This window comes from Ammospiza caudacuta, chromosome 27 (assembly GCF_027887145.1).
Source record: "Ammospiza caudacuta isolate bAmmCau1 chromosome 27, bAmmCau1.pri, whole genome shotgun sequence".
Classification (NCBI taxonomy): Eukaryota; Metazoa; Chordata; class Aves; order Passeriformes; family Passerellidae; genus Ammospiza; species Ammospiza caudacuta.
In genome coordinates this window covers 6,854,668-6,876,420 of record NC_080619.1, presented here as the reverse complement: position 1 = coordinate 6,876,420, position 21,753 = coordinate 6,854,668, and the positions used below count along the sequence as shown (strand labels likewise).

Genomic DNA, 21,753 nt, shown 5'->3' with positions numbered 1-21,753 from the left:
AAACTGAATTTTAGGAGGGTTTCGCTCCACTTAAGGCACAAAATTCAACATCCGTTGCACGAAAAAGGAGGGGAAAGTTGAAATATTTAAGTTTTTCTACCTTGGTTTGAAAGCAAATATAAAAATCCTCAGTGGGGAAAGGCAGGGAGCGAAGGAAGGCAGAAAGGAAGAGGGGAAAAAAAGACAGAAAACCAAGATAGCAACGGAATAAAACTTTAAAGGCATCCTTAGAGAAATAATTTAAGTAAATACGCTTCCTTTATTTTGCGCGGGGATAATTCCAGCCGAGCCTAAGAGCCTTTCGCAGTAATTATTGCTGCTGGAGCACTTGCAGCGCTATAATTAAAGCTTTTCTCGCCCCTCTAAAACACGAGTTAACATTTTCTTTTTTCTCCCCACTTTTATTGCCGATCGAGCAGGTTTGGGTTTCATAAAACCGTCAAAAAAAAAAAAAAAAAAAAAAAAGCCCCGAAAATGGTGCGGAGAAGCAAACAGAGCTTTGGAACCTGGCAAAGGGGAGATGCTGGAATATCCGGGGGTGGGGGGGAAAGAAAATAAAATAGAAACGGGATCGATGAAGTGAATTCGGGGCAGAAGTTTCCCCTCCGAAGTTCGGGAAGGGGAAGAATTGGGGAATTTGGGCTGGGAAAGGAACATTTGGGCCAAGAGCGGGAGGATTTGGGTGCCCAGCAAAGCCCAGAAATCAAGGAGCTGATCCTAAATCATCGCGGCTCCCGATGAAAGGAAAATGTTTCCATTCCAAGGAAAACCGAGCGGGAGCGCGGCGTGGGTGTCGGGCAGAGATAATTTATAAACACCCAGCGGAGGAAAAGATTTATTGGGAATTCATAAGGCAAAAAAAAATATAATAATAAAAAAAAAAAAAAACGGAAGAGCCTCAAATCCCTTCCTCGCTAAACCTCAAGTTTGCTCCGCTCTGCCTCTCGCCGAATGCACAGGGGCGAGATTTTTCTTCATTTCGCTCATTTATTTCTGTTTGCGCTCGTATTTCACGTCGCGGCGATGAAACGGAGCCTCGAGATGCCCAAACTTTGCCTCTTAAAACAAGATTTCCCACCCTGCGGGCTGCAATTGTTCCGCCCTCACCCAAAATCTCGATTTTTGGAGCGGCGGGAGCGGTTCCTGGTGGAACTTGGGAGCAATTCTCGGTCAGGGAAAAAAACCCCGTTTATACCGATTTGAAAGAAAACCCATCTTGAAATTATTGCGGCCGTTTGTAGCGGAAGAATTTACAACATCTGAGTAAATTTTTTGCCTCGTAATTCTGAGGAATCAAAGGCCGGAATCAAAGTGAACTGGTGGAGTTGAAAGTTGACATTATTGCCTCCGCATCGGGGGTGTATTTGTATGTGCCCCAAACCTCGGTGGTTTAAGAGCATTTTGGGTTCATTTACTCGTTTGTGGCATTTAAAAAAATATTTCTGAAGCTGTTAAAGTGAAGAATTCGAGCGAAGAGCGTCAGCAGTGCCAAAAGATGGGGCGGCCGCGCCAGAAATGAGTGTTCAACTTCTGAAAGAAACAAATACTCTTGTTTTGTTGCATGGTTGAGTTTTTTTTTTTTTTTATTATTTTATTTAATTTTTTTTTATCCTGCGCTGGCTGGGATTATAAAACACATAAAATATCGAGCGGGGAAGGCGCAGATCATCCTAATGGCCGAGAGAAAAAATATTGTCCCTGCTCTGCGCGTCCCTTTCCCCCCGAAACATTCTTTTTTCAACCCCGCACACGTAAATCTGCGGGCCTGGGGTAATTTCAGCTGTCCTCCCACCTCCGGAGCAGCAGAAAACAAAACCCGGCGCTTTTTTATTCCCTTTTAAACGAACATTTAGCGGGGATGCGCGCCCCACCTCTCAGCGCAGCTCCTCCGCCGCGCTGCCGCGGTGTTTTTCCCCTTCCCAGACTCACATAATTTAGCCTGGATCAAAAAAAAAAAGAGGAGATGTAAGCTATAAACCGGGCAAAACAGCGATAATTAACCCAATATTTTACCTAATGGGATCAAGGTGTTCGCGCCCGGGGGGCGCCTCTAGCGTGGAGCGACGGCGCCACCTCGCGGCCGCGCGCGGAACTGCAGGCGGAGCCTCCCGGCGGGGGGGAACCCAAAAAAAAGGGAAAAAAACATCAAAATCAAGAATTTCATCCTCGCCGGGAGGATAAAAAGGCTTCAAAAATACAAAAAGAAAAGAAAGAGAGGGAGGAAAAGAGGAGGAAAAGGAGAATGAGGTTTTTTTTTGTCGCCTCTTCGCCTCGCTGGAGTTCTCTCAAAGTGCGGCAATAAAAAAATAAAATTTAAAGAGAAAAAAGAGGCGAAGTGGGCTCGCTTTTGAAACGCGCCATTGTTTCAAATTCCGAGACTAAACAATTGGTCATTCTGCTGCCCGGGAGGCGCGGGGGGGCACGGCCGGGGCTGTAAAGCCATCAAGAGCTTCCCCAGCCCAGACGTCTCGCCAGAACTTCGAGAGTGCGAGCGCTGGGGGTGCCTTCTGTGCGAGCGTTGTTGTTGTTGTGTGCAGGCCTGGAATTGCTTTAAAGGGAGGAAAAAAAAAAAAGAAAAAAAAGGTTTAAAAAAAAAAAAAAGAAACAAAAAAAGAACAAAGGGAATCGTCCCGAGCGCTGGATTTTCACGGCATCTGCAAGGGGAGAATAAATTAGCGAAAGTCCCTCCCCGGCTTTTCTTTTTTTAAATCCCCAATTCTGATTTTTTTTTTTTTTTGAGCTGCCCCTCCGTCACTAAAAAAAAAAAAAAAAAAAGGAAAAAAGTAGAAAAAAAAAATTTAAAAAATGAAAATAAAGTAAAAAGAGGGGAAGCTGCTGAGGGACAGCCCGAGCGCTTTTCCGCGCGGGGCTTCCCCGCTCCTCGCAGTAATTTAGGAGTTCCTGAAAGTTTTCTTGCGCTGTTTCCTTTACAGCCGCTCAGTTCCTTAACCTTCAGAAATTTATACCCTATAAAGTTTTATAGCGGTCATATTCTTTTATGGCAGCGCGCTGCGCTGAATTTTCCTTTCTTTATGACAAGTTCCTTCCCTTTCTCTCCCTTCCCTCCTCGAGCTCCAAAATTCTTCCTTCTTTTCCTTCTTCTTTTCTTCTTCTTTTGTTTTCTTTTCAGGGTTGTCCCAAAGAAAGGAGATTTTTTTTTTTTTCCCTTTTTTTCCCCCCCTAAAGAAGTGAAATATTGCCCTTTGGAGCGGCCCATTTTGTTAAAAATTACCGGCCAGGAGATGCCGGGTCCTGCTCCTGTTCCCAAGCGGGACTCGGGGCTTGATCGGTGATTTTAAATTCTTATTATTTTAATTTTTTTAAAATATAAAATAGTTTTCCGGGCTCTTGAGGGCTTCATAAGCGATAAAAACCTCAAAGGAATTTCGGGAGGGAATCGCAGGAATCGCTCCTGGAAAAGGAACCGCGCGTCCAACCCGAGGTGACGCCGAGTGGGGAGGCAGGGTCGGGGTTTTGGGGTTTTTTGGGGGTTTTTTTGGTTTTTCTGGGTTTTTTGGGTTTTGGGGGACTTTTTTTGGGTTTTTTTGGTTTTTTTTTTTTTGTTGTTTTTTTTTTTTTTTTTTTTTTTATCTTTTCGGGAAATGTTTTTCCATGGGCGAGAGGCGAATAAAGCGAGGAAAGGCAGAAAATCCGCTTTGAGCCTTTTTCCCTCAGGCTGGGGCGGGAATAAAAAGAGATAAAAACTCCAAAAATAAAAATTAAACCCGCGATCAAGGGGCAAAGGCGGCCCCAAGCTCGGGTGCCAATAATTAAAATGAAATAAATAATTTTGATTTTGAAACATTCGGGAGCGCAGAAAGTTCGGGTGGGACCCAGCAAACACTTGCTGCTCCCCAGTTGGATTATTTTGGAATTACTTTGGAATTTTTTTTTAATTATTTCGGAATTATTTCCACTTCTCCTGGGCTGATTTTTGGGAATCTGAACCCCAAAAAAAGGAGGAAAAACCAAGGCGGGAATAATTGCGGGATTTGGGGGGAGGAACACAAAGACAGAGCACTGCTCGTTGTTCTAAAATCGATTTTTATTCTGGAGCATTAAAACATCTCTGGAAAATACATCCGGGCCGATGCTACAGAAAACAAAAATTTTACAACATTTTCTGGATTTTTTTTCTTTATTTTATCTTTTTTTTTTTTTTTTTAAAGATTTTTTCCTATTAAAATCAGCTAACATCTCCCACTCTATTCTCAAAGAACCTCATCGTCGTCATCTTAAAAATATCTGCTCTTTAGCACAACTCTAAGGAAAAGTGAGAAAAATCCGCTCCTAAACCCCGGCGGCCGAAACATCGAGGAACTCGTGGGAAATGAAAATTGAGGAGGATTTGGGCAAATCCGGGCTCCGCTGGGGACGCGAGGGGTTCGGGGAGAACCGAACCGAGCTGGCAAATTCAGCTCAAACAGCGTTTCCCACCCGTTTTAATCCATTTCATCGCGTTTTGGGTTTTTTTTGTTTTTTTGTTTTTTTTTTAATAAATCAGCATTTAGAGAAATCTCCCTGCTAAAACGCCTCAAAATTTGAATTTTTTTCAGCTCAATTTTTAAACCCAGAGCGAAGTTTGGGTGGAGCTGAACTCCCTCCGGCAGCACAAGGGTTAAACTCGGGAGCAGCTTCGGGCTGGAAAGTTTTGCGCGAGAAAAACCCAAAATGTGAACCCCGAAAATGAAACGAATTTCGGGGGGATTCTCTCGAACCTTTCAGCTCTGGTTTCGCTCCGATGGGGGAGATAATTTGGGGTTTTTTTGGGGTTTTTGGGGGTTTTTTTGGGGTTTTTTGAGCGGGTTTGGAGCGGCGGAAATTTCAGCACAGCTCCTCGGGTTTTATCTCGGGATCGCGGAGGGAGGGGGAGGAAAAAATAGGAAAAAAAAAAACAGAAAAAAAAAAGAAAAAAAAAACCAGAAAAAAGAGCAGGAGCGGTTAAAAAACTGCAAATCCGCGGAATTTCGCTATCGCTGCCGCCCAGAGCGGCCCCGCTGATAAAACTTTCCCTGGAAACAGATTTGGGCTGGTTCCTCCTGATAAACTGCAGGAAAAAATTTGACTTTTCTGTGCTTTTTTCACCCCCCTGTGCCCATCCCGGAGCCCCTCAAAAGCCTCAAAGTCCGAATTCCGCGCACGGACCAAACTGGAGAAGTTTATTTCCATTTTTTAAAAAAAAATTTTCTTTTTTTTTTTTACAGCCACTACCAACGCTGAACTCTTCGAAAAACTTTGTTTGTTTGTTTGTTTGTTTGTTTGTCTGTTTTAAATTGAAAAATAAAAATATTAAAAATAGGAATGAGAATGCACAGCACGGACAGGAACACGAGCACGAACACGGGTCACAAACACCCACACGGAACCGAGCTGAACTAAACCCCCCCTGCCCTCCCAGCCCTCCCGAACCCCAAAATCGCCCCAAAAAGAGACAAAAACAACCCCAAGCCCCGGCCTGGATCCGCGCTGCAGCCTCGGGGTGAGGATGAGGATGAGGATGGAGGAAACCTCGGGAAATCCGCGCTGGAAGCGACCCAAAATCCCCCGAGCCCGGCGCGTTCAAGTATCCAAAAATCAGAATTTAAAATAAATCCGGGCTGGGCTTGGCGCTTTTATCTCTGCAGCAGCTCCAGGAAAAAGTCCAAAATTCCTCAATAAATTATAAATACCGAGCGCTACCAGCGGCCGGGCCCTCCCTGAAAGCTCCACTAAGGTAGTTTATTTATTTTCCATTTTTTGTGGGTTTTTTTTTTTTTTTTTGCTTCTTTTTTAATTTTTTTTTTTTATTTTTAAACTAGAAAATCCCGTTTTTCCTCCTCTCTAAAAAGTTCGGGGGGAAGTTGGCGGGGGGTTCTTCCACCCTTTTCTTTTTCTTCTCAATAATTTACAGGGCCCCATGCTCCCCCCTTTCTCTCTCTTCTCTTTTTACTCTTTTTTTTTTTTTTTTGCACAAAAAAACCCAAATCCAGGCGATTCTGCCCCCAAAAAAACTTCTCCTCCGAGTCCCAGTTTCCTCCAAAAGCGCGGCCGGAATCCAAATTGTGCCAAATAATTCGAACAATTCGAATTTTTCATGGCAAACTGAGATTGAAAAATTGAAATATAAAGGGGAATAAAAAATGGGGGGGACCCCAAATTGGGGCTGTCCGGGCTGGGGCTGGAAATGATTTGTGGGGTGTAATTAAAGGCAGCCTTAATGAATGTGTCTGTGGTGCAGGGGTTTAATTAAAGCGTCTGGGGGCTCGGCCACCTCCAGAGCGTCTGGGAGCGTTTGGGGGAAAAAACCCAAAATTTTGGGGAGAAAAAGAGAAAATAACGGGGAGGTTATGGGGTGGCCGGGTTGGGATCGGGGTTTTTTTTGAGTTTTCGGGGGGAAAATTAAATTAAAAAGGGGAAAAGTTGATCCGACAGTGGGGAGGGGGAAAAAGGGGGAGAAAAGGCAAAAAGGAAAGAAGGGAAAAGAAAGGAATCCCAAAAAGAAACAAGGAAAGAGAAAGGAACCCCAAAAAGGAAACAAGGGAAGGGAAATGAACGCCAAAAAGGAGCCCAGCTTTGGGCTGAGTTGCACCAGAAGAAGAAAAAAATATTTAAAAATTTAAAATAACCAAAATTTCAGCTGGAACGGCGGAGCTGGGAGTGAGGGAAGGGTCCAGCGCTGCTTTTGGGGCGGTTTGGAGAAAAACGCTGAGATTTGGGGCCGCTGCCTCTCCTGTCACTCCTCGCCCCAAAAGGAGCCGCGCTTTGTTGTGCCAAAACACGAAAAGAGATTTTTTAAAAGAGGAAAATAACCAAAATTTCAGCTGGAACAGCCGAGCTGGGACTGGGGGAGGATCTGGCACCGCTTTTGGGGCGGTTTGGAGAAAAACGCTGAGTTTGGGGCCGCTGCCTCTGTGTCCCGTCACTCCTTGCCCTGCTCGCTCCTCTCCCCCAAAAAGCGCTTTGAGATGAAGCAAAAACAGACTTTTAAAAAGGAAAATAACTAAAATTTCAGCTGGAACGGCGCGGGGGAGGATCCGGCGCCGCTTTTGGGGCAGTTTGACGAAAAACGCTGAGATTTGGGGCCGCTGCCGCTTTCTCCTCTCTTTTGCCGCTCTCTCACTCTTTGCCCCCAAAAGGAGCCGCGCTTTGGGCTGAGTTACCTCCAGAAGGCGAAAGAGATTTAAATATTTAAAATAATGAAAAATTCAGCTGGAACGGTGAAGCTGGGTCTGGGGGGAGGATCCGGCGCCGCTTTTGGGGCAGTTTGGAGAAAATCTCTGAGTTTTGATGGCGCTGCCTCTGTGTCCCGTCACTCCTTGCCCTGCTCCCTCTTTGCACCACATTTTGGGCTGAGTCGCTCCAAAAGACGAAAAAGAGATTTTTTTAAAAAGTAAAATAAAATTTCAGCTGGAACAACAGACTGGAGGAGGATCCAGGGCTGCTTTTGGGGTAGTTTGGAGGGAAACTCTGAGTTTTGACGGTGCTGCCCGTCCCGTCACTCCTTACCCTCCTCATTCATTTTCCCCAAAAGGAGCCGCGCTTTGGGGCGCGTTGAACCCCAAAAAAAGATTTTTAAAGAGGAAAATAATCAGAATTTCAGCTGGAACAACAGACTGGGGGAGGATCCAGCGCAGCTTTTGGGGCGGTTTGGAGGAAAACGCTGAGATTTGGGGCCGCTGCCTCTGTCCTCTCACTCCTTGCACCGAAAGGAGCCGCGCTTTGGGCTGAGTTGCTCCAAAAGACAAAAAAGAGATTTTTTAAAGAGTAAAATGAAATTTCAGCTGGAGCAACAGACTGGGGGAGGATTCGGCAGTTTTGGGGCAGTTTGACGAAAACTACTGAGTTTTGTGAGCTCTGCCTGTCCCGTCACTCTTTACCCCGAAAGGAGCCGCACTTTGGGCTGAGTTACCTCCAGAAGAGAAGAGATTTTGAAAAATGAAAATAACCAAAATTTCCGCTGGAACAACAGACTGGGGGAGGATCCGGTGCTGCTTTTGGGGCAGTTTGACGAAAAACGCTGAGATTTAGGAGCGCTGCCTCTCCCATCACTCCTTACCCCGAAAGGAGCCACGCTTTGGGCTGAGTTGCTCCAAAACACGAAAAGAGATTTTTTTAAAGAGGAAAATAAAATTTCATCTGGAACAACAGACTGGGGGAGTTTCCGCCGCCGCTTTTGGGGCAGTTTGGAGAAAATCTCTGAGTCCTGTGAACTCTGCCCCTGTGTCCCGTCACTCCTTGCCCTGCTCCTTGTTCATCTTCTTCATCTTCATGCGGCGGTTCTGGAACCAGATCTTGACCTGGCGCTCGCTGAGGTTGAGCAGCCGCGCCACCTCGTGCCGCCGCTCGCGGCTCAGGTACATGTTGAACAGGAACTCCTTCTCCAGCTCCAGCGTCTGGAATTTGCTGTACGGGCAGCGCTTCTTGCGCGACGAGCGCGCCTGCAGCCAGCTGGCGGCGGGGTTGGCTGGAAAAGGGGGATTTTAAAATAAAAATGGGGGGAAATGGGAGAAATCAGAGTTTTGGTGGGTTTTTAAGGGGTTTTTTGGGTGTTTTTTAAAGGGGAGGTGAGTGGTGGTGGGGGGACAATGAATGACCCAACCAAAACCAACTAAACCAAACTCAACTAAACAAAACAAAACCAACCAAACCCAACCCAACCCAAACCCAACCCAACCCAACCAAACCAAACCAAACCAAACCAAACAACAAAACAAAAACCAAGCCAACCCAAATCAAACCAAACCAAACCAAAAAACAAAACAAAAACCAACCAAACCAACCCAAACCAAACCTAACCAAACAAAAAAAGAAAAAAAACCAAAAACCAAACTAAACCAAAGCCAACTAAACCAAACAAAACCAAACCCAACCTAACCCAACCAAACCAAACCAACCAAACCAATGAAACCAAACCAAACCAACCAACCCAACCAACCAAACACAACCAAACCAAACCCAAAAACAAAACAAAACCCAACCCAACCCAACCCAACCCAACCTAACCCAACCAAACCAAACCAAACCAAACCAAACCAACCAAACCCGAAAACAAAACAAAACAAAACCAACCAAACCAAGCCAACAATACCAAACCAATGAAACCAAACCAACCAACCCAACCTAACCAAACCCCAATCAAACAAAAAAAATCAAACACCAAAACTAAAACTAATGAAACCAAACCAAACCAAACCAAACCAACAAAAACCACACAAACCAAGAAAACAAAACACCAAATCCAAAACTAAAAGCAAACAGAACTAAACCAAAGCCTAAAGAAAACAAAAATAAAAACAAAGCCACCAACAAAAAATAAACAACTAAAAACCCAACCCCAAGGCCCCAATAAAACCCCTAGAAAATTCAGAAAGAACCCTTTTAAAAACCCCAAAAAAACCCCAAAAATTCCAGTGCTGCTGAAGCCAGGGCTGGGATTGGGGGCACGGGAGTTGAGGGACGGGCATGGTCCCCGCACCCCAAATTTGGGGTGAACCCCGAGGGGTTTGGGGTGAATTTCTGTGACTTTTTGGGTTCATACCAGATGGTTTTGGGTGAATTTTTGTGAGTTTTGGGGGAAGTTCTGCAGGTTTTGGGTGCACCTCGAGGGTTGTGGGGTCCCTGTCTAGGGGTTTTTGGGTGAATTTCTGTGGGTTTTGGGTGCACCCCGGGGTTTTAATTTCTTTTCTCCAGGTTTTGGGTTCATTTCCCCGGGGGTTTTGGGTGAATTTCTGTGGGGTTTTGGGGTCCCACCCCAGCCCCCGCATTCCACACAAACAAACCAACCCCAAAATTTCCATTTTCTCCCCATTTTCCCCAGGATTTGATCCCCCAGCCCCACCAAGCAGGGAGGGAAGACCTGGAGGGGCTTTTCCTGAACAAATCCTGGCAATTTTAACTTTTTTAAATTAAGTTTTTGGTGCAATCTGGCCCCAAAATCCCTCTCTGGCTGCCACAGGTCTGGACAGCGTCATTCCCAGCCAGTGACATTGGCAGGGCTGGAAACGCAGCCAAAAATACAAATAAATAAAAATAAAAATAAGATTAAATAAATAAATAAATAAATATTTTTTACAAAAATTGCAGTTATCTTTTAATTATATAACACTGTAAATAAAGAAAAATAAGTAACATTTAGAATAAAATAAATGGATTTGTAAAAGAAATGCAATTTAAAATGAAGACACGTAAGTAAATAAAGAAATAATATTATAAAATAAATAAATTAAATTTTAAAATTAATTAAAATTAGGAATAAATAAAAGCTTCCCTCCCGTCACGCTGGCGGGTGGGAGAAGCTGCGTGGGAATGGTGGAAATAAAAAATTCCATTTTTGGAGATATTTGGGGCATTTTTTCCATGGAGGGAGGGGAGAGACACGCGAAATTTTGGGAGCCGAACCCGCCCTGCTGTCAGCGGCCAAGGTGGCGAAAATCGCACCCGAAAGCGAAGTGGTTTTAGGGTAAATATTGGGATTTTCGCTAATCACGTGCAAACATCGGTGACGGGGAGGGAGGGACGCGCGGGGCTCCGGCCACGGCACAAATTCCCCTTTTATTCCCTTTTCCGCCCCAGAATCGCGGCTGGAGCCAAAATCCCGCACAGAAATTCCTGGGCCACCCCAAACACCCCCAAACGCGCCAAAAATCCAATTTATTGGATATTTCCAATTAAAAAAATATATAAAATATCAACCCCTGAACCTTCTCGGGCGAGTCCTGCCCCTTCCGAGTTTGCAGGGCTGTTTCCTCCCCGGAATTGACTGGAGCCAATATGCAGAATTAATAATTAAAGAGGAGGAAAGCTGTTAATAATTGATATTGTTAATCCTGCCCGCCATCCTCTAATGGCCGCGCTCCAGCCCGGCGGGTTCGGGGCATTTTGGGGTCGTTCAAATGGATTTTTATTTTATTTGCTCACAAATCCCCGGGCAGGAAAGGGAATGGGGAGAGGTCCTGGCACCTCTTTTATTTTTGGGGTTTTTTTCTCCAAAATCCAGTAAAATAAATTAACAGCTTCCAGGCAGGGATTCATTAGGGAGAAACAACAACAACAAAAAGGGGGAAAATGGGAAAATCGGAATCAGGACTGGCTGCAAAACAGCCCTGAACGCCAGCAAGAAATTTAATTATTATTGAAAGCAAAAAAACCGCACGGAAAGCAGAGCGGCTTTGAGAGCGATTATTTTGGGACAAAATGTTCCATTTTCGGGGGTTTTGTTTGGCGCGATCGGTTTGGGTTTGTTCTGGATCCCTGCCCAGCACAATAGAAAAGAACTTTTCTTCTGGGCGAGTTCATTGAGAGGGGAAAGGGAAAATAAATTAAAAGTAAATTTAAAAACAACAGCAACAAGAAAAAAGCGCCACCTGAACGCGCTGCAAGAGGAAATGGCGAGGGGGGAGAGAAAATTCCGCGGTTTTAATGGGAAAAAGTTCATTTAAAGGGAGGAAAAAATGGGAATTTCCACCCGCCGGGCGCTGCTGCTTTGCCAGGCTGGAAAAATTCGGGGTTTTGCGGAAAAAATCGGGATTTTAGTGGAATAAACCCCATTTTTTAAAAATGGAAAAATCCACTTTTTTATAGAAAAAATCGGTTGTTTGATGGAAAAAAATCCGGGTTTTTTATGGAAAAATCGGGTTTTTATGGAAAAAAATGGGGTTTTTTTATGGAAAAAATCCGTTTTTTAATGGAAAAATCTTTCCTGAGAGGGTGAAACCAGTCCGGGGTCACCTTGGAGCAGAACCAGGCGCCAGCAGGAGGTGACACCGCTGCCGCTCCCTCCCTCCAACACAAATACTATCATTAAAAATAACAATACTAATATTATTAATAGCATTAACCACCCCCCGGGCCGATTATTAGGATTATTTTAAATCCATATTTCAAGCGGGAAAAAGGCCCGGCCTGGAGTTTCAGCGTGTCCCCAATCTGGCGAAATTACAAATAAAAGCAGATATAAAGCAGATATAAAACTGATATAAAACCCGATATAAAAGCGATATAAAAGCGATATAAAAGCGATATAAAAGCTGATATAAAAGCTAATTAACTCCAACGCCCCCTCCCTCCTTCTCCGGTTGTATTTTGGGTTTTTTTAAGGCAGGGAAGGAGCGCGGCTCTGAAATATTCATCCCCGCTAATAAACAAACAATTAACGGCGCAGATAAATAAACTCCGCGGTCGGGAGGCAGCGCCGGCAAAAGCAGCGCGGAACCTCCGCCGTGAACATTTTCCCAGCCATTTTTCCTCTTTTTTCCCCTTTTCCCCCTTTTTTTCTCCCTCACTTTCCGCCCCCGCGGCGTTTCCGCGCTTCCCTCCCGGTGAACTTTGTCCCGGAGATTTTTCCTTTTTTTCTCCCTTTTTATCTTTCCTCCCTTTTTCTCTCTCGCTTCCCTTCCCCGCGGAGTTTCCGCGTTTCCCCCCTAGTGAACTTTTCCCGGCGATTTTCCCCCTTTTTTCCCTTTTTTCCCCCCCTTTTCCTGACTGTCCTCCCCCGCGGTGTTTCCGCGCTTTCCCCGCTGAACTTTTCCCATCAATTTTTCCTCTTTTTCCCCTTTTCGCCCCTTTCCTCTCTCTTTCCACCCCTCGCAGTTTCCGCCCTTCCCCTGTTGAACTTTTTCCCGTAATTTTTTCTTTTCTCCCCACTTTCCCCCTCTTTCCTCTCTCTTTCCACCCCGCGGCGTTTCCGCGCTGCCCCTCCGCCCGCCACCGCGTAATTTCCTCCCGTTTTCCTCCGCTTTCCTCCATTTTCCTCCCTTTCCCTGGGTTTTTCTCCCGTTTTCCTCCCTTTTCCTGGGTTTTCCTGCCGTTTTCCTGGGCTTTCCTGTATTTTCCTGCCGTTTTCTGCGTTTTTCTGCGTTTTCCTGCCGTTTTTCTGCGTTTTCCTGCCGTTTTCCTGCGTTTTCCCGCATTTTCTTGCCGTTTTCCTGCCGTTTTCCTCCTCTGTGCGCCTCAGTCCCTCCCGCGCTCTCTCCTCTCCGCACTCGCGCTCCGGGCCCAGCCCCAAAATCCCGATTTTATTTCCATTTCCTCGCCCCTCTCCCCCATCCCTGCCCCTCCCCTTCCCCTCCCTCCCTCCCCAAGCCCCGATTTTCAACTTTCCCCCCCCCCCTTCCCCATTACCGTCACCCCCTTTTTATTTTCATTTTTATTGCGCCGCTTCCTCACTTTTATCACTCACTTTGATCTCGGCCGTCTTTGTCCTCGCTTCCTCCGCCGGGTTTATGGTCCTCGAAGCCCCGCCGCGGGTCGGGGGCGATGCCCAGCGCGTCCCGCGGCTGCTCCGGGCCGAAGCCGCCCTTGGGCCCGTCCGGAGCCCGGCTCAGCTCGGCTTTGGCCGGACCGGGCCCGGGCTCCAGCCAGGGCTGCGGGAGGAACGCGGGGAAGGCGGCGGGGGCGGCCCAGGAGGGCCCGAACGGCGCCGCTTTGGGCTGGAAACTGCACGAGGGGAACTCGAGGGGCTCGCCCGGGGCTCGGGGGGCCGCGAACGGCGCGGGGGCGAATTTAGGGGAGGGGGAATCGCCGCCCTCGTGGCTTATGATGGAGTCGACATAGTAATTGCTGAGGGTGCCAGAGATGGACATGGTGAGGCATCGTACGGGGCGGCGCTCGGGGAAAATTTGAAATTGGGGACAAAAAAGTAGGGAAAAAAAAAAAAAAAAAAAAAAACCTCCTTAAAATTGAATATATGTATGTAAAAAAAAATTCCCCTAAAATTAAAATTAAGCTCCTAGAATTAAAAGGAAATAAAACATAAAATTAAAAGAAAAGAAAGCATAAAATTGAAAGGAAAAAAAAGCACGAAATTAAAAGGAAAGAAAGCATAAAATGGAAAGAAAAGAAAGCATAACATTAAAAGAAAAGACAGCATAAAATTATAAGGAAAGAAACCATAAAATTAAAAGAAAAGACAGCATAAAATTATAAGAAAAAAACCCCATAAAATTAAAAGACAAGAAACCATAAAGTTAGAAGAAAAGAAGCACTGAAATTAAAAGAAAAGAAACCCCAATATTAAAAAAAAAATAGACCCTAAAATTAAAAGAAACAAACCCGAAGATTAAAAGGAAAGAAACCCTAAAATTAAAAGAAACAAATCCGAAAATTTAAAGAAGCCCTAAAATTAAAAACCAAAACAGACCCGAAAATTAAAAGAAAAGAAACCATAAAATTAAAAAAAAAAAACAACAAAAAACAAACAAACAAACAAAACCCCCCACCACACAGGCCCTGAATTAAAAAGAAACAGACTCTAGAATTAAAGGAAAAGAAAGCCTAAAATAAAAAAAAGGCATAAAATTAAAAAAAAACAAACCATAAAATTGAAAAATAAAAAAGAAAGCAAATTGAAAAAAAAATAAACAAAATTGGAAAAAAAAGGAAAGGGAATTGAAAAAATAAAAGAAAGAAAATTGAAAAAAAAAAGAAAGAAAATGGGAAAAAATGAAAGAAAATTGAAAAAAATTAAAGTATATTTACAAAAATGAAAAATAAAAGATGAAAAAAAGTGAAAATAAATTTAAATCAGGGTTCTGCGCTCGGAAGGAGCGCGGCCGGCCCCGGTTGGCGGCGCGGGCGGTTCCGCGGGGCTGCGGGGCCGCAATGATCGCTCCAAGTTTCCTGCCCGGGCCTGATAAAGCGTCGGGGGCGCGTAAATCACCGGGGCCGCGGGGGCCGCGCTCGCTGTCAGCGCCCCCGCGCTCCGCGCCGCGCCCGGAGCGCTCCGTGCCCGCGCTGCCCAACGCCCGCGACCAAAGAGAAATAAAAAATTCCAAATGATCAAAAGCACCGCAGCGGCTCTCAGCGCGAATATTTGGGTGTTTCCGCTTTGCCCCCTCCCCACCCGGCGCGGGTTTTGCTGCCGGATCGGGCGGGGAGGGGTCCGCAAGCAAAGGAGGGGTGGGACTGGGGAGTTTTGAATTTATTTTTTATTTTTTTTTTTGTGTTGAAGGGATGGTGCTGATGCGCCGGCTCTGCCTTTAATAAGGACGGCGGGGGAATTGGGGATAAAAGGCGTTTCTTCATTTCTGCACGGCAGAATCGCGGGGAAAAAAAATAAAAATAAATAAAATGAATTAAAATAAAATGAAATAAAATAAAATAAAATAAAATAAAATAAAATAAAATAAAATAAAATAAAATAAAAATAAAATAAAATAAAGTAAAAATAAAATAAAATAAAATAAATTGAAATAAAATAAAATATAAAATAAAATAAAATAAGGAATAAACACAAACAGCCCCCACCCCCCTCCCGGCCGCGATTTCTTTATGGTCACACATCCACATAAAAACCCGCAAAAATTCCCATTTTTGGGGAGCAAAACCAAAATTCGCGTTTTTGGGGAGCGCCCGGAGCACTGAGTAATGCGATATAAATAACTATTAATAATCATAAATAATTATAAATAATTATAAATAATTATAAATAATTATAAACAATGAACCGTCCGGCACGGGAGCAGGGATGCTCAACACGCCGCAAAAAAAAAAAAAAAAAAAAAAAATCCGAATATTTCCATTAATAAAATCTCAAATATTTCAATTTAAAGCAGCCCCAGCGCCTTCCTCGGGCTCGGCGCTGTGGGATTTCCTTAGAAATAAATGTAAAAATTGAGAATATCGCCGGGGCCGGACAAAAGCCGGGATAATTCCCCTCGGCAGGGCTGAAATTCAGAAGCTTTGCCCGAAGTTTACGAGGCCAGTAAAAGGCAGAGCTTTGTTCCGGAGTGCCCCAAACTCGAGCTGCTGCCAGAGTTTCATAGAACTTACATTGGCCCGCTTTGATTTTTATAGCCGCGGCTTTATTGCCCGGGAAAGAGGAAAAAAAAGGGGGGAAAAAGGAAAAAAAAAAAGGAAAAAAATAAAGGGACCCCGTGCCCACGCTGCGTGGCCAACGGCACCCCCGCCTCGCTCATTTATTTTATATTTTTTCCGCCAAAATCTGAAATTTCTGGGTGCTTTTTAACTCCCCAGTGCTCCTAAATCCTCAATAAATCGATTTATTTCCAGGGGTTCTGCGGCCTCGTAAATGTTGGGTGAAGGGAAAGGTGCTGCCCTCGATCTAAGGAAAATAAAATAAAATAAAATAAAAATAAAATAAAAAGTGATTTGCCTCGATTTGGGTGGTAACAGTCAGGCTCGATTTGCCTCTCAATTTTTCAATTTTTTTCCCCAAAACCTGAGATTTTGGAGTGTTTTATTTGCTCTCTGCTGCTCCCAGCTCCTGAGGATAAATCGATTTATTTCCAGGGGTTCTGCGGCCTCGTAAATGTTGTGTGAAAGCAAAGTGCTGTCATGGTCCGGGGAAAATGAAATAAAATAAAAATAAAATAAAAAGTGATTTTCCTGGATTTGGGCCATAACAGTCGGGCTCAATTCCCCTCATTTTTTCCCCATTTTTTCCCCCAAACCTGAGATTTTGGAGTGGTTTTTTCACTCCCCAATGCTCCCAAACCCTGAGGAAAATTCCATTTATTTCCAGGGGTTCTGCGGCCTCGTTGAAGGGAAAGGTGCTGCCCATGACCCCGGGGAAAATAAAATGAAAATAAATTTTTTTAAAAAGTGATTTTCCTGGATTTGGGCTCAATTTGCCTCATTAATCCATTCCCCTCTCACCCCACGGCCGGGCGAGATTTTCCACCAGAATAAACCACAGAAATTTTCATTTCTGAGGATAAATCACGGAAATCTTCATTTCTGAGGATAAATCATGGAAATCTTCATTTCCAGGCCCGGAATAACAAGCTCAGACACAAAAATGAGGGAAAATTCGCATTTTGGCCTTTTCCAGCCAGGATAAATCACAGAAATCTTCATTTCTGAGGATAAATCACGGAAATTTTCATTTCGGAGAATAAATCACGGAAAATTTCATTTCCAGGCCCGGAATAACCGGCACAGGCACTAAAATGAGGGAAAATTCGCATTTTGGCCTTTTCCAGCCCCTCGGAGCGAGCTGAGTGCCTGCGGTGTTTCACTGATGCGGGAGGTGGCGATGGTGATGATGATGATGATGATGATGATGAAGGTGAAGGTGATGAAAGCCCCCACCCCAAAGCTGAGCTTTTCCCCTGCCCAGATTTCCCCTAAAAGAGGCGATTTTGGTTAAAAACTGAAATGAATCCGGGGCGAGGGGAGGGACGGCCGAAATTTGGGGTTAATCTCAGTTTTGGCAGCTCCGGCCGCGGGATCCGAGGGGAAATTTGGGGACACTTTGGGACATTCTGGGGACAATTTGGGGACACTTTGGGACATTCTGGGGACACTCGAGATACTTGGGGGAAAATTTGGGGACACTGTGGGGACACTTTCTGGGCACTTTGGGGACATTTTGAGGACACTTTGGGGACACTTCGGGGGCAGTTTGGTGATACTTTGGGAACAATTTGGGGACAATTTGGGGACACTCTGAGTCATTCGGGGGACAGTTTGGTGACACTTTGGGACATTCTGGGGACACTTTGGGAACAATTTGGGATATTTTGGGTCCAATTTGGGGACACTTTGGGACAATGGGGACACTTTGGGGACACTGTGGGGAAATTTTTGGGACACTTGGGGGACACTTTGTGAACAATTTGGGGACACTTCGGGGCCCAGCCGAAGGTGAATGTCCCCAGGTGAGTGACCCGTGAGGTCCCCCCTCATTTCCAGGGGATCATTCCAAAGCAACAATAATTAATTATTAATTAATCCCCAAATCCGCCTCTCCCTCCCCTCCGGGGCCAATCCCTGATTTTCCCAACTTTTCGCGTTCCTACCTGATTTTTAAAATTTATTTTTATTTATTTATTTATTTATTTTAAATTTATTTCTTTTTTGAAGCCATCCGAGGAGCCGTGGGCAGGGAGAGCCCCGCGGTGAAATACGAGCGGGCGGCTCGCGCTGTCACACTGCTCGCCTTTATTACCCCTCAGAAATTATTATTATTATTATTATTATTACTATTATTATTATTATTATATAATCAAACCAGACAATTCCGCAAAGAGATTCGGGGGAAATCCTCAAAAGCTGTGAAACCTAAAAATAAAATCAGATTTAAGGCTGGAGCTCGACGGTGTTTGTGCAGCTGACGGATGAACGGCCGGGCTGGCGTTAAATGCGAGGAAAATGGAATTATTGGGGCTGAAGTGAAGGCGAACACCTGTTCTGCGCTCGGCCTGCCTCACCTGTAATAAATACCTTCCCGGCAAGGCAAAAATAAATAATAATAATAATAATAGTAATAAATCCCTCCCGGCGCGGCTCCTGTAAATAAAGCTGCTCGTGGCAGCGTGCGAGAGTGAATAAATTCCAACCAGGAGGATCCTCAGCAGCCTGGAGAGAGAAACCGAGCGGGTTTTCCATCCCTGGGCACGGAAATCTCCAAACATCGCAAGAAAACCCCGAAAATCCATTTACTCTCGTTTTTTCCGCGCCTTCAGGAGTTAATTTTTAATATTTTTAATATTTTTTTACCCTTTAATCTCTTTTTTAACCTTTTCTGGAGGCGAACGCTGGCTTGGAGACCTGGATTTGAAATCCCCCATTAAAACCCATCAGAAATGAAACTGGAAACTCTTCTGCTCGCAAAACAAAAGCAAGAACTGGAGAAGGGAAACCCGAGGAGCGGCGCGGAAAAGTCGGAATTTTGGGGGAGAAACGAGGCGGGAAAGGCGAGTTTGGAAATGGGATTGATTGTGGGGATGTGAGTGCGATGTGCGGGAGGGAAAAGTTTTTTAAAAAAATTTAAATTTCGGAGAGGAAATTTCTGCTGGGCTTTGCTGGGTCAGCGCAGGGCGGGTTGGGCTGGGAGGGAAAATTCGGAATATTCTGGGGCCGGGCTCTGATCTCAATTCTCTTTTTCTCATTTCAATTCTCTTTCTCTGATTTAAATTCTTTTTCTGTCATTTGAATTCTCTCTCTCTCTGATTTCAGTTCTCTCTCATTTCAATTCTCTTTTTCTCATTTCAGTTCTCTTTCTCTCATTTCAATTCTCTCTCTCTCTGTTCTCAAATCTCTCATTTCAATTCTCTCTCTCTCATTTCAATTCTCTCTCTCTCATTTCAGTTCTCTTTCACTCATTCCAATTCTCTTTCTCTGATCTCAATTTTCTTTCTCTCATTTCAATTCTCTCTCTCGGACAGAAGGAACATTTTGCCCAGAAATTCCCAACTCCCAAATCCCCTCCTCGCAGTCAGATTGGCATTTCCCAAAATATTCCCGAAATATTCCCATTTTCGGCCCGTGCCTTTCATTAATTTATAACCTTTGGCTTAAGGAAGGAGCAATCGCAGCTGGTTCTTCCTGGAAACGCCTTTAAACCACTTTTAAAGGGTTTTTTTTTGTTATTTTTTATTAAATCTGGAGACTTCCAGCTGGTTTCGCCTCTGAGCTCCGGAGGAGATTTGGGGTTTTGTCCCGGCTGCGCTTCAGGGCGGGGGAAAAACCCCAAATTTTGGGGTTTTGGGGGGATTTCTCAGGATTTTAGCCCACCTGAGCGATTTCAGGGTTTTTCCTGTGCCGGTTTGGCTTTGGGAGCTGATAAGGGAGGATTAAACTGAGGGTGAACTTCACGTCTGTGGAGATAAATCCCTGATAACTCAGCCTCAAAGCGTTTATTTTAAATTAAATTAAACATTCCAATATTGTAATTATAATAAGGCCGATATCACAAAAAAAGGAATATTATTTTGGGGGTTTTTTTTGGCTTTTAAGGGTCAGAAAACAGAATTAAAACCCCACCATAATTAATGAATAATACTTTAAGGCATGTGAGAGGCTTTGAAGGAAAATTCAGTCAGGGGTTCCCCCTCCCCAGCACGCGAAATTCCCTCCTGAAAGGGTAAAAATTTGGGGGAAAAAAAAGCCCGAAATGAGTTTTTGTGGCCTAAAAGGCGGCGGGATCTACCTTGGCCATTTCCTGTGCCGGGCCTGAATGCTGCGGGCTGTTAAAGGAGGGACAAGGAGGGAGGGGGAAATTCCTGCTCCGAGGAGAAGCAAAAACAACTCGCACATGCGGGCAACCGCCCAAGGAGCCAAAGTTTACCCTGGCTGGAAAAAAAAAGGGGAAAAAAACCTAAAAAAAAAAGCGATTTTAAATGAGGTTTGTGAGCTCGGCAGTTCATAAAACGCTCGGGATCGGCGTTGTGGGAAACGGGAGCGTGAGTGAGTTTGGGAAGGGGAAAAGGGAAAAAGGGAAATAAAGTCGGGATTGTTGGATTGTGTGTGAGTTTGGGAAGGGAAAAGGGGAAAAAGGGGAAAAGGGAAAAAGGGGAAAAGGGAAAAAGGGAAATAAAGTCGGGATTGTTGGATTGTGTGTGAGTTTGGGAAGGGAAAAGGGCAAAAGGGGAAAAAGGGAAAAAGGGATAAAGGGAAATAAAGTCGGGATCGTTGGAGCGTGGGTCAGTTTGGGAAAGGGAAAAAGGGAAATAAATTGGGGTTTGTTGTTCGGGACCCCGTTCCGGGCCCTCTTCGGCTTCCAGGGAATTCCTGTGGTGAATTTTGCACCCCGAGAGCTGCTGGGCTCTGCTTTGGGGTGTGAACGGGGATTCTGCTAAAAAAAACCTCCCAAAATACCCCAAAACCGTCGTCCAGGTCGCGTTTAGCAAATTCTGCCGGCTCTGCTTTGAGGTGCCGGCGGTGTAACTGGGATTACCCTCAAAAAACAAAATAAAACAAAATAAAAACCTAAAAAGCTCAAAAAAACCCCCCAAAACTCCCCCAGAACCATTGTCCAACTCGCCTTTAGGCTCTGCCCACGGTGTGATTGGGATACCCCTCAAAAAAACCCCAAAAACACCCAAAACCATCGTGCAGCTCGCGTTTAACAGATTCTGCTGGTTCTGCTTTGGGCTGCCTGCGGTGTAATTGGGATAACCCTCAAAAATAACCCAAAAAGCCCCAAAACCCCAGAACTATCCTCCAAATTGCGTTTAGGGGATTCTGCTGGTTCTGCTTTGGGGTGTCCATGGTGTAACTGGGATAGCCCTCAAAAAAAAACCCAAAAAACCCTAAAAAGCCCCAAAAAATCCCACAACCATTGTCCAACTCGCTTTTAGGCTCTGCCTTGGGGTCCTGGTGGTGTAATTGGGACAACCCTCAAAAAAACCCCAAAAACCCCAAAACTTTCATCAAACTTGCATTTAGGGGATTCCTCTGGCTCTGCCTTGGGGTGCCCGCAGTGTGATTGAGATACCCCTAAAAAAGCCCAAAAAATCCCCAAAAAACCCCGCTGGCTCTGCTTTGGAGTCCCAGCAGTGTAACTGGGATAGCTCTCCAAAACAACCCCAAAAATCCCCAAAAAACCCCCAAAGAACCCCAAACCCTTAATCCAGCTCGCGTTTAGGGGATTCTGCTGGCTCTGCTTTGGGCTGTAATTGGGATAACTTTCCAAAACCCCCCAAAAAGCCCCAAAATTTGAGGCGGGGAGGAAGGGAGGGAATGTCCCGCTCGGGTGACAACAAAAGTGTCGCTGCCCTGCAGGAGGGGACACGGCAGGCACAGGTACAGCAGCGGGGCTGGAATCGTTCCCAAATTAAAAAACCCCAAATAAAAAATGGAATTTCTTCCTTTGGGATGGGCTCCCCCCGCTTCCCCCAATTAATTTTAAGCCAAATCAAACCCCGGTCGCGGGTGGGGGAGATCCAGCCGGGCTGAGCTGTGGCAGGAGCGGGATTTGGGGGGGCAAACGCTGATTTAAAGCCGCGGTTTTCCCTCGTGGGCGAGCGCAGAGCGGCGCGGCCGGAGGAGAATCCCGCAGCGCCCTCACCCCGCTCCAGGAAAGCTCCGGTT

General features: G+C 45.1%; 1 protein-coding gene across 1 annotated transcript; it reads right to left on the bottom strand.

Moving 5' to 3' along the window:
* Positions 1-5,443: 5,443 nt before the first annotated feature.
* On the bottom strand, positions 5,444-13,559 carry HOXB9 (homeobox B9). The gene is made up of 2 exons (XM_058820463.1): positions 13,157-13,559; positions 5,444-8,443 (listed from the first exon to the last, which is right to left on the bottom strand). Exons 1-2 carry the CDS (start codon positions 13,557-13,559, stop codon positions 8,208-8,210), a joined length of 639 nt encoding a protein of 212 aa, XP_058676446.1. The 3' UTR covers positions 5,444-8,207.
* Positions 13,560-21,753: the final 8,194 nt, after the last annotated feature.

Excerpts from the sequence above, each read along its gene's own strand:
- HOXB9 (XM_058820463.1), bottom strand. The coding sequence starts at position 13,559 with ATGTCCATCTCTGGCACCCTCAGCAATTACTATGTCGACTCCATCATA. Across the intron at positions 8,444-13,156 it reads CAAAGACGGCCGAGATCAAA|CCAACCCCGCCGCCAGCTGG; the intron begins GTGAGTGATAAA and ends CCCCTTTTCCAG.